Genomic DNA, 13,794 nt, shown 5'->3' with positions numbered 1-13,794 from the left:
CAGAAAGGTAATTTGTTTTTCAGACTCTTATTTCATGTGCTGAAGGAAGGCTTAGGCTGCTTTTGATTGAGACTACTTCTATTTTATTGAGCAGTGGTGTTCCAGGATCAAGCTGAATTGCACAGCATAAGAAGGGGAACAGTGAGCATTTGATGGAAACAGATAATAAAATGCATCAATTGTGTCAGCACCTCGTTGCAGTCACATCTGGCTTACTGTCAGGGTACCATTAGATTCCTGTGGTTTTATGTGCCAAAAATAATATGCTTTGTAGTTAATGGAACTAGGATATTTGCAGTTTGATTAAAAAAAATCATCCTATTTTCTTTCTGATCTCTGTTGGGCTTAAGTTCAATCTGAGCACCGCCTTGTCTCCTTAAAATTTTACGACTGAAAGATCAATTGTTCTTTTGATCTATTTCTTTCTTTCTCTTATTACAGTGAATCCAGCAGTCTGAGCAGCAGTGATGCTGGATTGTTTACCAATGATGAGGGAAGACAAGGTATTGAAACAATCTTTCCCTTCTCCACCCCTCAAACCACATCAGTTGCGATTCTGTAAGCGTTACAAGTTATTTCATAGGTTAATTGCTGTATTGCAGTTGCTATTACTGTTTTACTGAGTTGAAGTATAGCTTGCTTTCTAGGTTTTTGAAATGTTACCAGAGACTGTCCTGAACCCATGACTTAGTCAAAACCTGTTTGGAGAAGCAGTCTCTGTAATATAATAAACTTGCAGCTTGGGCATCTCCAAAGGATTATCTCTTAAGTTTTAATTCTTCAGTTGCTCAAATTTTCAGACAGGACTCTGTGATCATAGTTCTGCTTTACAAACTATTTTTGAGGTGCCTTCTTTCTTTCTTTTCTTCCAGATTGATATTGGCAGGATTTTGTAGTTAATTTTTATTCAGTAGTTTGAGAAATAGTTTCAAACAGCCTACTTCTTCAGCAGTCTAAGATTGAGATTAGAAAGCACATGCTGTTCAAAGTCTTTCCTGTGGATATTTTTTTCTTTAAAATACAGTGAAAATTTACAATTTTCCTGTAGTATACATAATGTTCTCATATATGTTTTGTGTGATAGATTGAGAATGTAAATGTAAGATTTTTAATATATTTCAGTGTTTATTGCCATCTTCTAAGTTTAACCTGTATTACACTAACATCTTAGTGCTCTGCTCATGGACTAGGAACTCAGTGTTTTTGACAGTATACAAAGATGCAACAGAGTAGTCTGCTAGGTTATTAAGACTTCTTTTTTTCCTTCCTGTTGGCAGTTCTAATATAATGGAGATTTTTTGGAAGCATTTTGCCACAGCCTACTTCAGTGTGTACGAGAAAACAAATCTTGGCCCATTCCACAGATCTAGGTTAAAGGAATGTTCAGAGTCTTTTTCTTTGTGTTTTTTTCTTTTTTCCTTTTCTCTCTAATACATAATCCATTCTCTTCTGTTTTTTTAATGTCATAATTTGTTATTTTAAGGAGATGATTTTCAGACTTAGAACAGATGTTGCCATTCTTGCTACCTTCCTTGCTCAGCAGTAAGTTGTGCTACAAGACTTATGCTACCTGGTTGTAGTTGTGCTAACTTAGGTTCTGTGTGAAAGTTCATACTGGTCTTTTAGCTTTGTGATGGTTTGGGTGTTACCTGCTCCACCACACTTAAGAAAATCACCCAGACTAGACTCAGCAGCTGGAAATTAAAGAATGAAGCTTTATATTTACAGCTTAGCACAATATACAAGCAGGTATTTGCAATATATACTGCTTTATACAAAAATATACAGGTTGAAAAGGCAATACAGAAACACAACAGCCCTCCCAGAAATCAGAGTCCCCTGGAGGGGCTCCAAATCACCCTTCCACCTCCTTTCCACTCCTCTACCTTACCCCAGACTTTGCCTTGTGTTCGAGGTGAGTTTGGAGAATCATCCAGGAGGTTAGGAAGCAGATGGAATAGTTAGACAGTGAGTTAGGGAGAGAAGCGCATACAGTCAGAGCTGAAGAGCAACTGTGTTATCTGTGTTCATGTTCTTGAGGCAGTAGACATCACCATTGCTTCCTTTTCACAGCCTGTAATCTAATTCTTCTCACTAAAATATCTCCGCTAGGCTCAAACTAGCACAAACTTCAATATTTTGGTTCTTTTCAGTGTATCAATATAAGGCAGATGAAAAAGATTTGGTTTTACTCCCCTATATGAATTTCCCTTTTGACTTGCAATTTTTAAAGCATTTGTTCTCTGTATTTGTATGTGACGTGACCTATCATATTTTGTAATTACATAGATATGATGTATTTGTATCAATATTTTTATCCTTAAATCCTGAACTAAATAATTGAAATCTTACAATAATATGGTTGAAACCATCTCTGTTTTCTTACATATTTTGGGGGAGGAGAAAAAGGGAGGGATAGATGAACAATAGTGTTTTTTCACTGGTGTGATGTCACCATTTTTAATGTTAATTCTTTACAATAAAGCTATATATGTTATTTTTGCATGCTTGATTTTAGAACCTTCAATCAATTCGACTGTAATTTTCAAGCAGAAAGTTATTAAACCTGAAAAAGTATTCTGAAATATAAATGAAAAGAACAACAAATACTGAATTTGAAGGATATTGTCAGGATGAAACTATTTTGTGGGTATAATCAGAGGATTGTTAACTTCACCCTTGAACTCAGACATTGAAGCTTTGGTTTTGTGAAGACTTCTGTGAAAGTACTATTAGAGATCCTACTACAAACCCAGAATTCTTTATTTTCTAAAAATAATTATTTCTTTTCCCAAGAAAATGCTGGTAATTTTAATCTTTGTGCTCCCTGTATGGAGTAAGAGGAGGTTATTTTATCTCTGTAAATTAATTTATAGCTGAACTGAGACATACAAAATTAGAAAGACTGAAGGAAAGAGAATAAATCTGATAAAAGCAAAGGAAAAGCTTAGATGTGAGAATATATTAAGGGAAGAATTGGCTTTTTTTTTTTTCATTTCTAAAGGTAGATTCTGATTCCTATGTCCCTTATACAGGATATATGTTCAGAACATCAGCATCTTGACCTCATTTGTACTTCAAATTTTCTGCACTTCTGACTTCAGGTTTCTGCTAAGTCAAGTGGAGAACCAGAGACTGATTAATGCTGCCTGGTGAAGTACTTGGTTAAAATGATGTCCCTGCTGTCATTCAGAAATTTGGGTAGCAGGGCAGAAGGAGATCTTGCTCTTCAGTGCAGCACTTTTTCATTTTGTGTCTCTGAGATGAAGAACTGTATCTCATTTTATTGCAGATAAATACTCTCTGTATACAAACCCCTAATTAATTCCCAAAGAGTATTCATCTGACAGGACAGATACTGTAGAAGAGTGATCCAAGGCAGCAGTTTCTCTGAGCAGTTGGCTAGTCAGTTAAACAGTTGGGTATTTCATTCTGAACTTTGGAGTTGCCCAATCTTGCACCTTTTAGTGTTTCCCAAAAATTATTTCAGAAAGCAAACTGAAGTAAATTCCACCACTGTCACTGTACACTTCTGTGCACAGGCTCTTGGAAAGTTTCATCTTCTATAATTTGATTTGAGAACACCAGGTGTAGCTGTAATTGGGGGTAGTAAGGGATTAGCTGCTAAATATACTTTAATTGCCATCAATAGTTAAGATAAAATTGCTGAAACTTGAAAAATCTTCAGCTTGTTATATGTGGTGTGCTACCTAACAGTGTGTTTTGGTTTGGTTTTTCAAATTCTGTTCCTTCTTTCATTCCAGCCTTCTTCTTTTCTAGTCTGATAGCTTTTTTTGTATGTTTGATTTGTTTTGTACCCATGAAGTCCACACCTGAACCCACCTATGCCTGTCCTCCTTTTCCAAGTTAGCCAGGTGCTTACATTGAGTCATGGGAGAGGGCAAAAGGAACTTTTTTGCTGTGCTGTTTTCTACTATCAAATTACATTAGAATAGAATCATAGAGTCAACCAGGTTGGAAGAGACCTCCAAGATCATCCAGTCCAACCTAGCACCCAGCCCTATCCAGTCAACTGGACCATGGCATTAAGTCTCTTCTTAAAGTAATTGGTATTCCCATGTTTTTCAGTCCCAATATGACAAATGTACTACCTTGTGCAGTTAGCCAGCAAAAGAATAAAGGTCAAGGAAAGTGCTCAATGCAGAAGATAGATACTGAACTATTAACAAACCACAAGTGAATTCTTGCCTCTTTTTCAGAATGTGGTAGTTTAGCACAAGGGTTAAACTCCCTGCTCCCTCAACACAAAAAATGAGGGGAAAAGTAACACACACAACTCAGGGTTGATATAAGGAGGTGAGATAAGAGTTTAATATAACATGAGATATCATAATCACAATCCATAATTACCTTAGCTAATAATCTAATTAATAATACAATGCATGATTACTTTAGCTTAGCCTATTTGCAGAAGAAGCACAGTGAAATACAGGAGGAAAAAAAACCTAGCATAGAACAGAAAACCCGAACTAGCAGCTACCTGACTCCCCACCTATTCCACTACCATGCCTGCACAAAAGAGACAACGCCTAAAATCCCAGAACCCAGAAGCAGCAACCAGAACAGGATGCCTCCTATGTTGCAGATCTGAACTTCAAGCCCCATAGTATGTTGTTGCAGTCAGCACTTGTAAGCTTTTGAAGCTGGCATGACTGCAGTGTGGTATGAATAACAGCAGCAGGTTTAACTCAATCCACGTAAATTGGTCAGCTTTGGGGTATGATTTTCTATAGGTATTAAAAAGCCAAAGTCTTATGCAAACATGAAGCCCTTGAGCCTTTGCTTATGGAGATGGGAGAGCCTGCCAACAAAGTAATTGAAAGAACTGAACTGTGTCTAAAACTTACAGATCAAAAATCCATACGAAGTTCCTTTCTCTTCCTGTTCCTTCCTTGTTCATAGTACCATTTTTGTACATGCCTGTTTTGCAGTTGTTAAAAAACTTCAATGATAAGTGGTGTTATGGGCAATGTAGAAAACTTTTACAAGAGGAGTTCTGAAATAGTGTCTAATCTTACATTAACAGACCTCTGTTATAGTCCTAGCTAGTAGTTTTAGTGCCCTTTATAGGTCTGCTTTGCAAAGGCACGTTAAGTTAAGAGGCACTTTTAAAGTTAAGCTTCCAGTACAATGTCAACAAAACTGTAATGCTACTAAAACACTCCTTGATATGACTGCTGTTTTGAATAACCAAAATTCCAAAAAGTCAAATTGCAAGTATATTAATGTATTGCATCAGAGATAAAATATATTCTGCAACCCTAGTCTGTTTACACCTATAAGTATACTTGGGAAGATCCACAGTTGACTTAAGTCCCTCTTAAATCATGACATGCAGCACTTGTGAAGTGTCCTTTAAGATCTAAGCAAGTAGGAAAGAAAATTATACCAATAAAGTGTTTAAACTCTTAATATTGGAGAAGGTCAGGGAATGTCAGAGTTCCACTGTGGAGTTGGCTAAGCTTTTAAAGATAGCTGTTCCCTATTTTATCATTAAATATATATTCATTACTGTATCTTTTATGAAGATGATCCCCTAATGATGCAGTATGAGAATTCTATCCTTCTGTCTTCTCTATCAAGAAACTAATCTGGAGCTTGTATAGCATGTTAGTAGCTGTAGGTGTCAGGGTGTCATTCTCAAAGAAAGAATTTGCAGTCTCAAGTATGACTTTGAACTATTTTGTCTTATTTATAGTCTTTGCCAAGTGAAAAAGAAATAACATGAAGTTGTCTGACCTGAATAGTCAAAATCCTAAATATTGTATGTGGATCACAGTGATGGAGGCGAGCATAAAAATGAGATCATGTGATGTCTTCAGTGTAATTTACTAACATCAAACCTGTACAGTTGTATTCCAGAGCAGATGATGGTGTTACATAATACCATATGGTAATATGCTATTACACAATACCAATATCTGTATTTACTCTTATGTTTAACAAGACTTCTTTTCAGTTCCTGATAGTATTTCTTGTTAGTTAAGGTGTCTAGAGCCTCTCATCTTACTACAAAATACTCAGGAAAAAAAAAGGAAAAATCAAACCAGAAGAGTTAAAACTTAATTGTGAACCACAGATCAGTCTAATGAAAAGATGTATTTCTCCTTCCATGGCTGTCTCTGTTTGTTGTTTTAACATAATCTCCAGAGGCATGTAATGAAAGGGGATAGAGTTAATGGTGAATGCATAGCTATAAGTAAGGATTGCAAAAAACATGGAGAGTAAGCCAAAACATTCCAGGAACTCAAAGGAACTTAGACTTTATTTGGACCTGTGGATCTCTTTCCATTTCTGTTTTCCCTTTCCTTCAACCAAAAGTTATTATTCTCTAGTCTCTGCTAATTTTGCTTTTAGTTGTTATCATTAAAGGTGTAAGGATTACATTACACCTGCAACAAACCACTGAGAGGCTTTAGTTTATTTTCTCAAAGTACCTGTCCCAGTGAATGTTTAGAGCTATTTTCACTTGTGATTAATCTTGAAGTATTCTTTTCATTGCAACAGTTAATTTGGATAAAATGTGTTTGAATTTTATTTTTCCTCAAATTTAGTTTTGGATCTTCATTATTTTTATTTTCCTATTGTAGGGTTGAGTGACAATAAAATTTTGCACAAATGCTTTTTGTTCTATCTAATGAAGCTTGCATTTATGTCTGGCTTGGTTCTGCCTAATCAAAAATTGAAATGCCAAACAAATAATTTAGATGCAGAAATAGTGTAGCATGGTTTGGATACTTTCAGGTTGAATTGAAATATGCACAACATACTTTGAAATCTAATTTTGGGGCCTAAGAAAGGAAATTTGTCATGTCTTACATGAAGATAGTTTAGAAGAGATCAAAAGATATCTGGTTTGTATAAAAGAACATGTTTTAAAACAACCCTAACCATTTGAATTTTAGTTGCCAGCATGTTTATGAGCTTAGTTTAAGATCATATTTTTAGTCTGGTTTTACTTTGGAATTCAAATCCAGGTATTTTAATAGTACACCTATAAATATTGTCAGTAAATATGACCAGCTTTGTGGTATAATGCAGTATAATTCCTCAATCATATGATACTGTCAGTTTTCATTTAAAATCAACTTTTTCAAAACTTATTTCTAAATGAACTTAATCAGATTAACTTCATTTAGTCACATCTGTTCATGATTGTTTTTGCCTTTTACCAGCCATACAAATCATGAAATTAAGCTAATTATAGACCATTATCAGCTGCAAAGAACTAGTTTCACAGTTTTATACCTTTTAATTCCCTGCATGAGATTAAGACTTGTTTTTTTGTTAATATGTAAAGTGCAGTACTTTAAATGGTTTTCCCTGCAGTTATTGCCAGAGGATTAACTAGTTTATTATTGTTTTTCACTGTTGTAAATTGGTTTTAAAACATTACATTTTATGTGGTTTCATTGATAGCAGTGCTTGCCATGCTCTTGAGAAGCATTTTCTAAATAGAATTGCTGTCAATGAGTAATTGTTATGCAGCTATAAAGCAGAAGAAATAATTGTCCTGTCAGAGTGTTTCTTGATGGTAGCATCTGATTTTTATCTTCTCTGCTCCTCCTCCTGTTTTGGGGTCTTGGGGGGATACTGCCCTCGCACAGGTGATGATGAGCAGAGCGATTGGTTTCATGAAAATGAATCCGGTGGAGCATGTGGAATTACAGGGGTCATTCCATGGTGGGAACAAGAAGACTCTACTGAACTGGAAAGAGAGTTGCCTGATCCAGTCTTTGAAAGTATCTTAACTGGTACTTTCCCTCTGATGTCCCACTCAGGGAGGAGAGGTAAGTAGCCATCAAGCAAATGCAAGCTGTAGCATCAGTTGGATAGACGAGCAAGGTGTCTGTACATTATACAAAGGGTGTAAAATGCTGACAGGTTTCGAATTACCTGTTTGTTTTAGACATAATTATGAATACTTTCTTTAAAATCAATTATTAGACAAGTGGGAAAGAGTAAAACTTGGCTCATTTTGATATCCTGCTCTTACTTCTTGTCTCAGTGTTTGCATTGAGAATTGTTAAGTGTTATTTGAAGTGAATCTTACGTTCCATTTGGTTCCTGGCTTCTGTGATAATATTTGTAATTTTATAGAGGTTGATGGCTTCAAAGGCTGGAAAGACTTGTGTGCCCTGTGCTTTGCTTTGCTTTATGGTCAGGCCACATTTTTTGTAGAGAAGAGAGAATGATTCCTTTAAAGCATGGATTGTGATTGTAGCTTAGAAAATACCAAACTTTTTTTTTCTTTGAGACAACTGTGCACCCATTGTAACCAGTGGTAGGTTATACCAATGTTAGATTGCATTTACACCTAGGAACCTGCTCTTGTCTAAGAATTGAAATTATCAGACCTCAGCTTACTGCTAAATAATTTTCTTAATCCTTCCCTCTGTGACAAGGATCTCATTCATGCTCAAATACAGATCTTTTATGAGTTGTGGTCAAATCACTTCTACTCTGCACTCTGAATATATTTAATACTTTCATGAGGCTTATTTTCCAGATGCTTGGAATTGTTTCTAAGGACTTGGTTGCTGCATGTTCACCAGATTTAACATTTTCTAGTACTAATGAAATCACTTTACTGCTGTAGTTCAGTATGCTCTGCTTATGTAGCCAACTGTGCATAGAACCAGGATGGCAGTAAGAATATCTATAGCAATGTTCATTTTCATGACAGCATAGCCTTTGTTTCACTTTTCCAATTCTGTGATCTTTATTTCCACCAGTACAATGTATGAAAATATTAATATAAAAGTGAAGCCAGATTAACAGATTGGCATGTAATGATGAATTGTACTGGTTACATGATATAAGAAGATACTCTTAAATCAATTTGTAATTCTTTTTTTTTAATAGGTTTCCAGAACAGATTTAGTCATCTTCATGGAATGCCAACAAGAAACATAAAAAAGGCTTCAGGAAACCAGAATGCCATGGTAGGTGCTTTTATTATTGTAAGCTAATGTACACTGCACTTAGAGGCTTTTCTTAAAGTATATTCCTCTCATGCTTGTTTCTTGATGTTGTAGACAGGTAATGGAATGGTAAGACTAAAGTGCCACTGATGATGTTTGCTTTTTTAATAGCTAGACTCTTCCCACTACAATTCTATTGGAGTGGAATATTTAGTGAATGGCAGAAACAGCCTGATGCTGTTTTTCAGCACTTGACACAAGTGAAGGAAAAGGGTTGGGGAGGGGGTTATTTAACATTTTCAGTATGTATTTTACTTCTGTATGAAAATATTTCTCTCCTCTTACAATGAAAATCAAACTCAAGTTGTCTTCTTGCTGATACTGGAAAGACTGTGGTACAACTCTGATTTATTTTATTACTTTCTTATTCTGCAAAAATTTGCTTTGGGGAATCTGTCCTTGTTCTTTTCTGTTTAGCTGACTTCTGCATGGTCAGGGAAAGGGTATGTACAAAAACTTAAAGCAAGTTAGTGATGCACCTGGCACAAACTTCATGAATTCTTTTGGACTTTGTTCTAAAGCTATGACTACAAATGAGAGATGTTGGTGGGCTTTTAGTGCTTTCAGCTCTGAGAGCAATGCTTAGAATTGAAGAAAAAAACTTTCTCTCTGTCCTTGCATTTTTGTATAATCTAGGTCTTTGAATTTTCCCATGTCTTTTTTCTTAAAATTAGATTCTAATGAATTTTTAAACATTTGTTCTTCGTGGGAGAGTGCAAGAAGAGGAACTTTTTAAACTAAAATGCTAAAATGTACTTTTTTGCAATGCAGTCACCTTTCTTACCAGGGTAGTGTTTGGAAAATGAGGAGAATGTGGAAGATTTTATCAGTATGTAATAAATATATCCCAGCACAATAAATACCACAACGCTGATGTTCTTTGTTATTTGAGAGCACAAACGTTTTCAAATTTTAATTTGCCTAAACAAAATAAAGTGCTTGTGAGAAATGTAAGAGCTGTTCTATGTAGAGACAATAGAAAGGAACTGTTAGGAATTTAACTCATTCTGAAGAGGAAAGGTTTTTATAATTTAAGTCCTTGTCTAATAACTACCATTTAGAGTCGAATAAGATGCTTTAAAACCTTGGCCTGTACACTCTGCTGTTAGTGGTCATGAATTAGATGAATGCTATCTGGTTCTTGGTTTCCTATCTACCTATTTTTATTTTTGGTTCAGTGCTTGCTTGAGCATATCTGGGATTTGTAGCCCATTTTCTAGGCTTATTGCAATTTCACTCTGGTATTTTATAGGAGCTATTATAACTGATAGGTTAGCTTCATGGTATTGATGATACATGGCTTAACTACCCTAAAAACTGCCTTTTCCTCTAAATTGTAAAAAGGTGATTAAATTTCAGTTGATGAAGATATATTGTGAATGTGTTTATATGGTAAAAAATATCCTAGTGTTTATTTTCTGCTATGCTTTTTGGGTTGTCCTCAGGAACTGATTTTGTCTTCCAGTCATGATACATTATATATGAAGATGGTATCCTAGTTCCCTTTATAACAAAACTACACGCTGATTTACTAAAGATTGATAATTCAGTTGCCTCCAGTTATTAAATATATCATTTACATAGTGCTCCAAAACAAGGTTGACGTGTGAATGTGTCTTCTAAACCACTCTTCAGGCAGGAGTGTGTATATAGAATGTATATGCAGCTGGCTCTTCAGGTGCAGTTTTCTGACCATCTCAATGACTATTTATGTTTGTGGCCACATCTGCTGCATCTGTCTTTGCAAACAGCTATATAAACCAGAGCTCATGTACCCCCTTTTGTCTGATTGCTTCTAAAAGAGCATCTTTTTAGATACTTCAATTCAATGACCAAAAAAAAAAAAGCCATTTAATACCTGTGACATCTGATAACACAGAACAAGAAGTAATTACTGCTATTAGATAGTAACAGTGAAGAAGAGCAAGAATGCTTTTAGAAAGATTAATATCCTGAGGAAAGAACACTGCAGACTCAACTCATTGAACAGGGTTGTGGTGTGGCTTAATTCTTTTTTAACAGCAAGGAGTCTGATGTCTGTATCACTGCTTTGACACAGACTTTAAAGGCAGACAAAGTGAAAAATGGAGTTTCTTACTGAGAGAGACACATTAAATTCATTCTAAGGTTGTATGGTTTGTATCTAAGGAATGTGAGTGTATAGTTAGCCCTTGACATTAAGAGTTGAATCTTTTCTGAGAGTTTGGTTGAGTGTTCACAGCTAAAACAGCTATAAAAGCCTCAAAGAGATTACTGGTTTAGGCAGAATGAGTAGCTATGATAATACTGTGATATAACCTCATCCTCTGTCAAAGAACTTAATACTCAACTGTTTGGGTGTTTTCTTGTAAGAGAATCATCAGGCTAAGAGTGTAATTATTAGCTATATGGAGAGGAAACTGCCAGCTTACATTACTTTCCCACCACATTTTTAGAAGCTGTGGGAACAGCATAAGAAGAGTGATGCTCTTTATGGATCAATTGGTGAACTTAAAAATAACTTTTTTTTTTAAGACTCAGATTCTCACTAGGTGCTATTCCTGCATTTCATTGAGTTGCTAATTTGAACAAACTCCTGGCATCACTGCCTTTGAGTTAATGCACCTTTTTAACGATCGTATGACACTAGACAAGCAAGAGAGAAGTAAAAACTTAACATGCAAATACTACAAAAATCATTTAATCCAATGTGCAGTTTGAATGATTTGTCATACAGAAGATGACAAAACCTGAGTAATAAAAGTAATTAATTCATCACAACTGGCATATATCCTTTGGATTGTCTAATTTATTGAAGGCAGGCAAAGTCTTAGGGAATTTGCAATTAAATGCTTTATCAAACATTTATTCTGGCATGCAATTATAATGCTGACTTCTCATGTCTTCATTGGTTTTGTGGCAGCTTCATTTGTAACAGAACTTCATTTGAAAATAGAAAAAAACATGCCTTTTCTCATGTCTGTGTCAAGTTGCTAGTAGCAATTTTGTAATCAGAAACATGACACACATCCTTTTGTACCATAGCAGTATTAAATGTAGTCTTTAGGAGGTATGGCACATCAAGCGTTACTGTGCTTGGTTGAATTCTGCAGCTGTGTATGACCTGATCAGGGCTTCTCAACCTCCACATGCTTTCATGATAGTCAAAAGTTCTACAATTTACAAGTATTGTTGTGTACTAGTTTGAAGCTAGCTAGAATGTTTTGGTGAGAAGAATTAGATCACAGGCTGTGAAAGGGAAAAAATGGTGATGTCTGCTGCACTCATAGGCTTGCTGAGATGTATAACAAGAAGAATATAAATATAGATAATAGAGTCACTCTGTCTGGGCTTAGGGCTGCATCTCTCTCTAACCTAACCTGCCGTCTCTCTGATTAATCCATCTGCTTCCTAACCCCCCTGGCTGACCCTCCAATCTTCCTTGGGCACAAGGCAAAGTCTTGGGTAAGATAGAGGGGTGGGAGAAAGGTGTAAGGGCAGTTGAGAGCCCCTCCTGGGGACTTAGGTTTCTGGAAGGGGAGTTGTGTTTCTGTATTACCTTTTTAACTTGTATATTTCTATATATATTGTGAATATCTGCTTGTATGCTTTGCTAAGCTGTAAATATAAAGCTTCATTCAATTTCCAGAGCTGGCTGAGTCTAGTCTGGAATAGCTACTAATCACTTGGTGTGAGGAGAAAAGATGTATTGAGCACTCATGCTTTTTTAACTGTTCTCAAAACATAAATATATTTATGCTTCTAAATTGTTTAACAGCCAGATGTGTTCAGAATCTTTTTGTCTTCTCAAAGTATTTTGGAAATTGAGTGAAATAGTGTTAGATAAGATCAGGTTTGTCACTACAGTTGTGATTGTAACAGTGTTTCGACTTCTTACACATCCTCTATGGGATCTGAATGGTTTAAGGAAGTCTGCCTTGCAACCTATGTTTCACCAACAGTGATTTTCCTATCATTTGTAGTTATCTAATGAAAGTCTTTGTTCATCTTGGTTTCCTCAGACCAGTAAACAGGCAAAAATAATACCACACCATGTCTGTCTCATTTGAAGCTGCAGTTCATTAGCAAAAAGGAATTACAGGTAACTCAAACAGCAAATATTTAGAATTCAACAAATCTGATGTTAGTCAGTGTTGTTATTGGTTGATTTACCCAAATGTAAAATTCCTCTGCCATAACAAAAACAGGTAGAGAAATCCTGATCTCTGAAGGCACTAACTGTTGAAGGTGAGCATGTGATTGTCTTATTCTTTTCTTCTTTTTCTTCTGTTGTGTATCTTGTAAATTAGAGCAGATATTCTTGAATTGTATCCCAGTTTCATTCTAAGAGAATATATGCCTATCAAGGAAAAAAAATAGTCAAAATGCCCCAGGCAATTAATTACTTATAGAGTAATGGTTGTACTTGATCAACAAAATTGAGATCTCTAGGTGTAACTATGGCAATGCACTCTGTGTCACAGAGCTTTCAGTGGTTTATTTCTTGGTATGTGTTACCTGCTGTGATGATCAAGCATAACTTTTAAATACCAAAGATTAATTTCTGTCTAGCTAAAGTGAATGTGGTGACTTAGTCTCTTTTCCTGGACTCTCACTTCAAGCAGAGTGTCAAAACCAACATCCCACTTCAGCAAAACAGTTGCCCTCCAGCGTTAGTCTTAGAAATGCCAAATATGCTGCTTATTGTTTAAATGCATTTTGTGGTTTATTCATGGTGACATGTGCTATGAACTGTTAATCCAAGCAGTCTTCCTTGTAATTCACCTCACCTCAGCTGTTCAGTGATAGC

At 35.7% G+C, this 13,794-nt stretch overlaps 1 protein-coding gene across 7 annotated transcripts in view; it reads left to right on the top strand.

Moving 5' to 3' along the window:
* The window catches only part of GPATCH2 (G-patch domain containing 2), a 138,255-nt gene that overhangs the window by 14,129 nt on the left and 110,332 nt on the right, over positions 1-13,794 (top strand). For 3 of the 7 annotated variants that reach the window (XM_064164520.1, XM_064164521.1, XM_064164524.1), the window contains exons 3-5: positions 442-503; positions 7,629-7,811; positions 8,887-8,966. In XM_064164520.1, coding sequence (XP_064020590.1) covers positions 442-503; positions 7,629-7,811; positions 8,887-8,966 — 325 coding nt within the window. The other 4 variants (XR_010307070.1, XM_064164523.1, XM_064164525.1 and 1 more) reach the window with 4 other exon arrangements.

The sequence above is a fragment of the Pogoniulus pusillus genome, chromosome 25 (genome assembly GCF_015220805.1).
Source record: "Pogoniulus pusillus isolate bPogPus1 chromosome 25, bPogPus1.pri, whole genome shotgun sequence".
NCBI lineage: Eukaryota > Metazoa > Chordata > Aves > Piciformes > Lybiidae > Pogoniulus > Pogoniulus pusillus.
This window is presented reverse-complemented; position numbering and strand designations above follow the sequence as displayed.